Consider the following 11,002-nt stretch of genomic DNA (forward strand, 5'->3'; position numbering starts at 1 on the left):
GTTTAAATTTTAACCCAGCCTTTTGTGTTGACTTCATGGCTCATTTTGTAGCATTTAAGCCTATAATAGGATGCCTAGACCTGTTTTTATTTTATTTTTTCGCCCTGTCGCTTCATATTTTTTCTGAAAAAATCCGAGAACCAACAAATTAAATTGGTGTGGCCTTAATGAATGAATAATACCCAAGCTTTTGGTGGCTACAAGACAGTTACCAAATTTTGTTACCAAATTGTAAACACAGTATCAATGGTGGGGCAGTATCCAAGTAAAAAAAAAAAAAAAACAGATAGAAACTCGTCAAAAATAATCCTAAGCCAAAACCTCTGCTTGGAGAATACATAAACACCACAGCCCCCCTCCCACATAGATACTGTGGTGCAAATTGCTTGCTGTTGTTTTTTCTACACCCCGTGTAGTTAACACCTCTGTGTGTATCGTAAAGGGCTTATCAGTGGGAGGAGAGTATAGCTGCACCGCCCAACAGTGAGAAAATCAACAGATAAAATCATCACTTTATCAGGAAGCAATCAGAAAATCAACAAATTCACCAGATTGGGATAATGAAGATTGTTTCCTACACCTATTTGAATTATACTGATTATATAGAATTCATAGTACTGAATAGACTGGTTTTGCTAGAGAAACAGTTGTTTTTGTAAAAGAATATTGGTTCAATGTGGATGGATGGTTATTTCGAAACCCAAGTTTCTGGAATGAGGCCAGGCCAGAATCTCTTTCCTAGTAGGGGTCTAAATGGGTTTAGTGTGGCTCTGTATGGGGTACAGTTCAATCCCAGTTTGTTGTATTTATTGATTTTCTGCTCAAACCGTACAAATCAATTCAAATTAGAGTTAAATATGAGTCAAACACTGTTGACCTACTCTCAACCACTAGCCAACCAGTTCCCAACCATGGCCCAACCTCCTGTCCTCTCCTGCGTGCTTTAAACGTTTTGAAACATTTGGCTTGTGCAGCCAAACAGGAGACAACCTCGCCGAACACCAGCCAACCACAGCCAACCTTGTTCCTAACCTAACTCCTAACCATGGTTGGTGAGAGTTTGGCAACGTTCAGGAGGCCATATTTGACTGTATTAGATTATGATTTGGCCTTGAAAGTTGATTGTTGACAATTTGTCTGTCAGAGGAGGTCAGTTAGATCTAAATACCACAAAAAAAAAACATGATTATACTTCTCTTAGCAATCCAGGATGCTCTCTGACTCATATCATACATTTGATATAGATTAATCTTATTCAAAATACCATTCCCTTTGTTTTGAGACACATAGTATATCACAATATATTTATGTTTACCGAAGGAAAACATACTGTTTTTGCTGTTTCCTCTTCTTCTCCAAACAAATAAGGTCAATGACCTGAACCAGACTGTCTGTTACCATGGTAACTAGTGTTGGGTTACATCATGTTGCAATTTTATAGCAGGAGGGATTTAGACGCCAAGATGACCATATATTTTGTACTCTACATTCGGAACACACAGAAGTGACAGAAGTATAACTGGTATAACAATTCTTTACATTTGGGCCCGCATTGTTACCAGTAACACCTAGCTTCAGTGCACAGTGGACCTGAACACCTAACATGTAGCTTCTGTGTACAGTGAACCAGTCATAATTGCCCTGATGAAAATGACAGACGGTCATCAAAATGTTGGCTCTTGTTAAACAAGTGGTTGTGAATAAAAAAAAAATTGCCATTCACTCAAAGACAATAGCAAGCTACAAACCCAACAATGTATGGCCTCTGATAGATGAAATATCAATTTTTGCCTTATTGTTATTCTGTATACAGAAGGGCTGATCCCCATGAAAAGTTGGATCTGGTATATATTTTCCCCAGAGAATAGAGTCAGGATTTTGTGTAAAGCTGTGGTGAATTCTAATGAACAGGTCTTCTCCGTAGATCAGGCAATAGCAAATAAATTTTATGGATGACATCCTCCGCAGACTTCAAATCTAATGCGAGTGGGCGAAAAAAAGATTCCTACATTTTAAAATTTTGACTCAATCATTGTACAAATGAAATGGTTTTGATTCAGTGGGAACTGTCAACATCACATGTACGCAGCCAGCATCAAAGTAAAAAACAAAACATAGCCTTTTCTTAATTGTCTCCTCTCTTCAATCTTCATAGTTATCTGCCATCGACGTTCCGGCATGGCAACAGACATCTTTGCTCATTTTCGGCATGTTGACCACTGTCAGAAGGCAACAAAATTTCTTGCTTTTTTTCTTCAAAATCAAGCGAAAATTAATGCGCATCTGATGTCATCCATAAAAATTACTTGCTGTGGCCTCATGTAATCCCTGACAGGTGGTGATAGATGGGAGAAGTACTTTCACTTATAAGGCTTTGTAGACAAAAGATGAGGGAAGCTACTTTCACTTTTCGCATAGACAAAGAAGGGGTGGATGAAAAAGAATTTTCATTTTCATTTTCAATGTAATTATTATGTTAATTATATGAGTACATTTTTTTGAATATGAAGATCTATAGACAAATTAATGAGATGAAAAAGAAGTTTAAAATTAGACTTCTGTTTCAATGTTTTTATTATGATAATGGTGTGAGAAATTATTTTATGAATGTGAGGATTTATTGGAAATGTTTGTAGTATGTAACTTTTCATCCATTGGTACAACTCTATTGTATACTTGAAACATAAATGTACAATTTGCCCAAATATTGTGGCACCAACTATTTTGCACTGAACAAAATGAGTAGCTGTTAAACTTAAAGTCTGATAAACGCTGTGCTTTTGCTTTTTGATAATAAAGAACAGGCGAACTATTAGAAGAAAAAAGATAGGCCACAGCAAGTAAATTTTATTTGTTTGTTTGATTGTTTGAGCCTTTATTTCAACTCGATCTGTAACAGTGTTACATGCTCTAATCGGCCGCTATTTCGGCCGCTTTTCATAGAGGTCGAGCGTGGAGGAGTGTCAGGGGGATGGATGACATCCTCCGCAGACTCCAAATCCAATGCGAGCGGGGAAAAAAAAAACAAGGCGGGCGGAAAAAAACAAGGTTCCTACAATTTAAAATTTTGACTCAATCATTGTACAAATGGTTTTGATTCAGTGGGAGCATCACATATACACAGCCAGCATCACATATCACTGCATTAAAGTAAGAAACAAAATATCAAATCAGAGCCTTTTCTTCATAGATATCTGCCATCCACCTTCCGGAATGGCACTTACAGACATCTTTGCCCATTTTCGGAATATTGACCACTGTCAGAAGGCAACAAAATTTCTTTTCTTTTTTTCTTTTTCAAAATCAGGCGAAAATTAATGTACGCGCTGATGTCATAAAAATTACTTGCTGTGGCCTTACGTAGAAAGATGAAAACAGCTCATTAATACAGTGTCTCCAGACCAATCAGCTTTCTGTTGTGTAGAACACCATACCCAAAATGATTCCTTAACCTTCTGGCGAAGGTAATAACCTCATTACTGGCTGGTACTAGTAGTCGTTTCATGTTTGCACCTGCTCCTATTGCTAGATTGCTTTTCCCTTTCATTCATTCCTGACCAGACCAATTTCCTGACTACTTATCCTTTGTACGACAACAAAAAGGTGAGGAGTAAAAAGGTAGCACGACAAGCAGGGCATGGGACAACCTTGGAGGCTGGTTGAATCCGGCAAATTATTATTCTCACTAGAGCTTGACATACTTGACCTATTTTGTACATGTGGGCAAAATCCTGATGTACAAAAACTGTGTATGCTTGCGGGCATATGGAAGCTGTTCATGCCACATTTTTCCTACATGTAAATTGGGTTGCTTTGATGCTAAAATTGTACGTTAACTTTGAGGGCTGGCATACAATCTGAATGTAACTTCTTGACGTACATCAAAGCAGGCCAATTTATATGCAGGAAAAGACAGTTTTTCTTCTGTCAGGTTTTTGCCTGTGTACACATCCGGTCCCTGAGCAAAGAAAGAAAGAAGAAACGGCTAATATATAAGATCAAGACTTGAAGTTTTTGGAACAGAAAGAATGATATTTTGAACAATATTTTGTCACACATTGAACTAGCAAGCTGGTCTTTTGAGATAGATATTTGAAATACAATTTACAAATACTTGAGGTAAAATATACTAGTATAAGAGAGTAAAAAGGTAATTGTAAAGGTAGTCCCATAGTCTTTTGGAAGAAGTAGGGGATGCAAGTTGTTTGAGTACTGAAATGAGAAATGACTGCAAGAGATTTTGATAGATGAGTTGTTAGTAAGATGATAGGCCTCAGCCCATGTACACAAATGAAAGGAAAGGGAGCTACATGTAATCTCTTACTCCCAAGGAGATTTAATGTAGGACAGTTCTTCCTTCAGGGTTACTTGCGAAGAAAAGTGCAAAGCGATTGTTGAATCGATAGAGTATTGCAAAGATGTAGCCATCCGTCATTTTGTTGGATAGACCTGTGCCCTACGTGTGGTCATGCATGCACAAAGGGAGTTAGTTAGTATTCATCCATGTCTAGTTGGGACTTGGGAACAACATAATGTCATTCACTTCAGTAATGTATCTATTTTACCTTGTCAGAAAAATGTACTGACAATGAAGAACAGTAGAAGTATATGCATGGTTAGGTCAGGTTTTGTTGCATTTTCTACTGGTTGGTTGACTAATGAATAAGGATTATAATAGGGCATTGTGTAAGATGTAACAAGATCCTTCTTTCTATTTCGCAGGAAATACTATTTTTTCTTCATATTTAGTTCCTGTACTGATTGAAAATTACCTGCACCAGAAAAATTCTACCCGCACCACTGAAAATTTAGGAAGTATGGTCTTCTCTTGGGATCATATTATGTAAAACTGTTCAGAAACCTTTATAACTTCATGGTTGTAATACTAACAGTCAATGCAGCAGATAAAAATCCATATACACCTACATGTACATATAAACCCTGTACATGTATGTTGACTGGTGCAGGTTTAATAGGTGCAGATAGACATCAGAATTCAAAATACCTGCAGAGTTCCAATTTTACCTGCACCAACTGGCATATACAGGTGGTATTTCAAGCCCTGATTTCAAATTGTTTACATTTGGCCGTTTTGGATGCTCAGAGCAATTAACCTTAAATGATCCAATGTCCACCTTCCCAAAGGGGACATATTTGGTAATATCACTTTATGTATCATTTTATGGTCATTAGCCACAGATGGATGATTCATACTGCAGCAGTAAATGTAGCACCTTATTCAGTAACCAGTACATTCACTGCTGGAGTATGAATCCAGCAGTGAATGTAGCACCTTATTCAGTAATCAGTATATTCAGCTGGGATGTTCATGACATCACATTTCTAGAATTATTGTTTAGGAATTAGATAGAGTTTAATCATAATGTTTTCAGGAAACATACTTGATATGCATGACATGTAATATAGAATGACGTGGCATAACTGTGTCATCTTGTTATCCAAAGAGATATCTGTGACATAATCTGTCTATCTCAATTCACTTTGGAATGCTTCTAGCATAGCACACTAGGAGTTACTGACATTTTTATTGATTGCTTGAATCTCAAGAGAATACAATCTCTAGTTGTGGTACAGATAATTTTGACACAGAAACGTGTTGGATACATTTGTGGTCACATCTTTCTCAGTGGGAAGAGTCAAACCAATATTATTTCCATCATTCATTGCATATGAAAAATTCATCTTGGAATTGTGGTTCTAGCATGATAGCCTAGATCAAGACTTTTGTTACCTCCATGAAAAATGGAGGTCTTGTTTTTGGCGTGTCTGTCTGTCTGTGTGTCTGTCTGTGTGTTCGTGTTTCCACACATTTGTAGTCACCCTGGTTCTAATTTTTTCCTCGCTGCTGGCATGAAAGATAAAGGGTTTGGAGGGATCTCTTGTAGCGGACATTAAGGTTTCTCCCCCCCCCCCAAAAAAAAATCTATCGCTTATGGAGCGCCAGCGTCTGGCACCAGGCTACATGTAGATTTCCCTTGACCTATACTACAACAGTACAAGATGGAGGGAAGATACTGGTATCTAGGAATGTGCAGTTGGTGTAGTAGTAGTGTCAGGGCAAACCTGTTACTTATATATCTCTTATCCCAGCTTTCTATTTAAGAACAATGTCCTTGCTAAATATAAGACAATGTCATAATGCTGTTGACATATGTAACAGACACCAGTTATAAAAATAAGAATACATGACGTGTGTGTAATATGCAGACTTTGTATTTCAGGTCAGGTTGTTTAGAAGTACATTTTGATTCCCAGGACGAATTGTGTTCACCAAGTATACATACTGTTCTTTTGAATGCATTGGCAGGGTCCCCTCTTCATTTTATGATCAGTATCTAAATGTAACATCTGCCAATTTCCCCCTCCAATGTTCTGACCTTTATTTGAACTATCATATCAGCTGTTTTTGGTTGTGACCTTTTGGGATAACCTTAGGGAGCCTCTGCTGTACTCTACAGTGCTTTGTCTGGATTTCTGTTCTGATTTGCTTCAAGACTCGAACTAGAAATTGGAACTGAGAAGTACTTCTTGCATGGTGAATTCTTTATCGTGCCCTTTTGCCCATCTCTGTCGCAGTTAGAACTGTCCAACCCTCTGGGTGAATGTGTGCCATCTGACTTATTTTGGCATCTAGCCTTGTGCCAAAATGGCTGTTGAACTCAGAGTTGTTTATACTATGGGAGTGCTTTCTTGCATTCCATCTTACAAAAAAAGATGTTTTATGAGCAAGCAAAGGATATGGCACAGAGTTCTAGCCAATCTTTCCGTCATTTGACGGAATTTTGCTGCTCATAACAGACAAAAATATTGCCCAATCCATCATCTTTGATGGACAAAAATTGGTATGGAAAGATATGGAAAGACATGCCATTAAACTAAGCTTAGTCAACCAGCAAAACTTGTCCCTCAAAATTCAGGAAACAGCATTTTAGAGGGTCAAGGCTTCAAAATTTTCTTGGGAAACATGCCTCTGGGATCTTCTAGGATTGTTACGTTCAGTGACAGGTTATTACATCAAACAAAATGAAATTATTTTCGAAAAATAATATTGTGTCAGCTTTGAAGAAAGATAGCGCTTCTAAGCTAAGGATTCTGAGCTGAATTCATCATACATAGCTTCGAGGAAAATGTGCTTTAGATCTGCCAAAGTTTTATGCATGTTTGCCAGCAACCCTTGACAGATTTAGGTCAAGGTTCCTGCATATTGAGAGCTTCACGCCTGGTGGGCTTTGGAAAGGACGAGATTGCCTGGTGACAGAATATTAGATTGTGGTACAAAATGTACACATTTTAGGCTAATAGTCATCTTTCTTGCTTCTTTAACAGTGACAAAAAATGGTGAGAAATTGGCATAATTTGTTTTATTGCCTTTTATAGGTTGCAGAAAGTAAATGTGGTTTGTAGTATCTGTTAAAGTGCTACAGCCTGATGCATGCGTTTTTCAAGGACTGCAGACAGCCCAATGAATTAATTTTGACGGCGGCACACATAAAGCAATTAGAGCAAAGAGCCGAGGAAACTGTTCTGTATTCCAATGCTGTCTGGTTTGCCAGCTCTACGGTGACCTGTCAAAATGTGCAATGTGGTAGATTATGTCTTTGAAACGATTCGCAAAGAACGACTTGTCAGTTTTGCTCAAGCAGTTTCTCACAGACATGTAACTGTTATGTGTTCATTTTGTGAAATGAAGTACCATACACATGTATGAGGTTAGAAGAGATACTGTAGTCAGCCGGCAATTTCAATCTCACTTAGTATGGGCTGTCAGTGGTCCAGACAAGGTTTACTTCTAAAGCTCTACAGTGCAAAAAATTGCATGTGGCACAGCCTACTATACTCAGCAAGCAGAGGTTTTGGCTTGGGCCTATCTTTTTTATGTTTTTTGTGGACGTTTTTATTAGGGTTTCTTTCTTGTCCTGCTTTTTTTTTCGCAATAAAAGAAGAAAGCCTGATAAAACACCTAAATCACATCCAAAATAAGCCTAAACCTCTGGTTGGAATGTCAAGCCGCTATTTCAAAAGCTCAGCAGGTAAATTTATACTGAAATTTGCATATATTAAACGATGGGGCAGGTCTTTGTTGTCCCATATGCCATGGGAAAATGTCCCTCAGGACAGGATTTGTCATAAGAAGATTTGGGAAAGGCTTCAAACATTGCTGTGTCAAAAGTAGATTATCGTTTTTATTATTATTATAATTTTAAAGGCTGATAAACTTAATAATACATGGACTGGTAGTTGGTTGGTTGAATGATTGTTTTTTGGAATTTCGTTATGTTTTGTCGAGAAATTAGGATTTTTCAGCTTCAATAAAGGTTATTTATTTATTTGTTTCTGAATAATATATTATTTTTTTTTCTTTACGTTTATCTGAACAAGGAGCTTGATTTTAACTTTGGCCATCAATCCCTTTTTATTTGCATGGTTTATTCCTGAATTCCAGTAAGGGACTTTCCCTTATGTGGCCCGTACTACTTTTTTGTCAGGTGTATTTCTCTAAAATAATTTACTTTCCATACTGAATACAAAATAAGATATACAATATATCTTATATATACATAATTGTAACTAGTGCTAGAAATAGGAGAATTTTTTGCTCATGGATTGTCAAAGAAAATGGTTTTCTGGCTATTTGCTATTATTAAATCCCCCCTGCAACAATGAGTGGAATGGTATAGGCTGGAAAGTGGGGGATTGGTTGCTGATGTTGCAATGTTTGTTGTGACCATATGGTAGGCTGTACTGTCTGCCACTGTGGGGCCCCACATGGGGATTTCAGTGGATTGCCTGCTATCAGGATGTTACTGCTTTTGGAAGGACCATAAAAAAGGATTTTGCTTTGTAACCTACATGTATAACCCATTTTAGAAAGGGAATTCAAAGACCATTATTAGTACTAACACACTATGCAGCATTGTATGCTTTTTTATGCAGTCTACATAATGAATGACATTACTCTACCTGTAGCTTTCAAATGGCAAAATGGGACCAAATGCGTGCCGTTTCGTTTACGCTTAAACTATAACTTGTATGTACCGGTATGTACGTAGGCTGTTTTTGGTGATCAGTTCAAAAGAAACCAGAATTTTTGCTGTAGGCATACTACTGGGAAATTAGTAACTAGAGTTCTGCAATCTCATACCTTTGCCAAGTGGTTTCAACCTTTACTGATTTGTCGTAAATTTTTTATTATTGATTATGCATGTACATGTACCTAAAACATGACCTTCTTGGCAAAGGTAACAATTCTAGTGCATTCCTTCTAGCTGGCATGGACTTGAATTTCAAATTCCACTGCATCACCAAGCACAGGTGTATTATACTAGTAGGCTATATCATATATGGTACCATGATATCCTTCCACAGAGGATAACACAAATGTCACACCAAAATTGAGTTGTTCTGTTAACTGTAATGTACACAAATGAGCAGTGAAGTAGTTTTGGTTGTACCCTAATACACTGAAAGCTCACCAGCCATAGTGGTGGTCTTATCTGCTACCTTCACTCTATTGATTTTGGCTAACAAGAGCTCGAAATGTCATTTCTTGAATGCCAGAGACGTTGGGCTTGGCTATGTACTGAATGTGAAATGTTCTTCTGCCAAAAGGCTAAGACTTTTAGAACTGCCAAATGGAGATAAATGTACTTCTTTACCATTGATACTTGCCTTGGGATCTAATTTGCAGGCTCTAATTGTGTCTTTTATTCTTTTATAGAGCTTCTGACTGTAACATTGAGTTACCACAAAGGATATAAGATGCCTTGTGTGTTGTGTTGATGATGTGTATATCTATAGGTCATTCATGATTTGGTTGCTATTCTTTTGGTTTTGACAAAGGAAAAAATGTACTGTACTTGCAAATATTGACACTGAAAACTGTTTGATTGACAGTTGATAACTATTTGATTGACAGTTGATAACTATTTGATTGACAGTAGATCCTAGTGTTTTGCTATATGTGTTCAGAGAAACAACAGGATCTTGCGCATAGGTAGAAAGATGACTAAAGCAACCATAATGCAATAGCTCTGTCAAACGCCATGCACGCTTTTTGCCAGAAGGTCGTAGAATGACAATAACAGGAAATGCCTCACATCAATGATAGACCTTCTGTGACTGAAGGCCAATTTCCGTTTTGACGTCACAAGTTGGCGTCTTTTACTGCAAGTGACATTTCATTTCATTACTCTTCTTGGTAAATTATGTATCACGTATCAATGGAGTGTTGTGCCTAACTAGTCTGATGTGTGAAACAGTGATATACTAGTAGTTAAGTAACATGACTGTTTTTGCCGCTACAGTTGCCATGTTCCTGAACACCCTGACACCCAAGTTCTATGTTGCGCTGACTGGGACCTCCTCCCTCATCTCTGGACTCATCCTGGTGAGAATTCCAACATATTTAGACTTTTATATGCTGCACTCACTGTTACTACCTTTTAAGCATAAAAGAAATAAACTTTTTTTGTGCAGGTAAGGCCACACCAATTTAATTTGTTGGTTCTCAGATTCGCCTCTTCATTTTTTCTGATTTGCAAAGAAAAATATTCTGGTTCGGAATCAAATAAAATATGCTCATATTTTGCCCCCAACAGTTGAAGAAAGTCCTTTTCTTTCTAGTTGTTACAGTTTTTCCATCTGTCAATGCAGTGGTTTGATTAAAAGTTCAAAATTCCCAACCCTTTGTATTGACTTCATGGCTCCTATCGTAGCATTTAGGGCTATATTACCAGTAGGATGCCTAGACCTGTTTTTATTTTTATTTTTTTCGCCCTGTCGCTTCATATTTTTTTCTGAAAAAATCTGAGAACCAACAAATTAAATTGGCGTGGCCTAACATTTTTCTGTTGCAAGTAATTTTCAATGTTACTTGTATTGGTGAAGGTATGCAGAAAAAAAAGGATTTCAAGCCCTGAAATACATTATGCATACAAAAACATAAGCAATGAACAGATAGATAGAAGGAGAAAGCTAATAA

General features: G+C 37.4%; 1 protein-coding gene across 11 annotated transcripts in view; it reads left to right on the top strand.

Moving 5' to 3' along the window:
* The window catches only part of LOC109477370 (suppressor of tumorigenicity 7 protein homolog), a 32,599-nt gene that overhangs the window by 5,387 nt on the left and 16,210 nt on the right, over window positions 1-11,002 (top strand). For all 11 annotated transcript variants that reach the window (XM_019778598.1, XM_019778596.1, XM_019778597.1 and 8 more), the window contains exon 2: window positions 10,326-10,408. In XM_019778598.1, coding sequence (XP_019634157.1) covers window positions 10,326-10,408 — 83 coding nt within the window. The remainder of the gene's footprint in view (window positions 1-10,325; window positions 10,409-11,002) is intronic.

This window comes from Branchiostoma belcheri, unplaced genomic scaffold (assembly GCF_001625305.1).
Source record: "Branchiostoma belcheri isolate BF01 breed outbred unplaced genomic scaffold, Haploidv18h27 scaffold4, whole genome shotgun sequence".
Taxonomy (NCBI): Eukaryota; Metazoa; Chordata; class Leptocardii; order Amphioxiformes; family Branchiostomatidae; genus Branchiostoma; species Branchiostoma belcheri.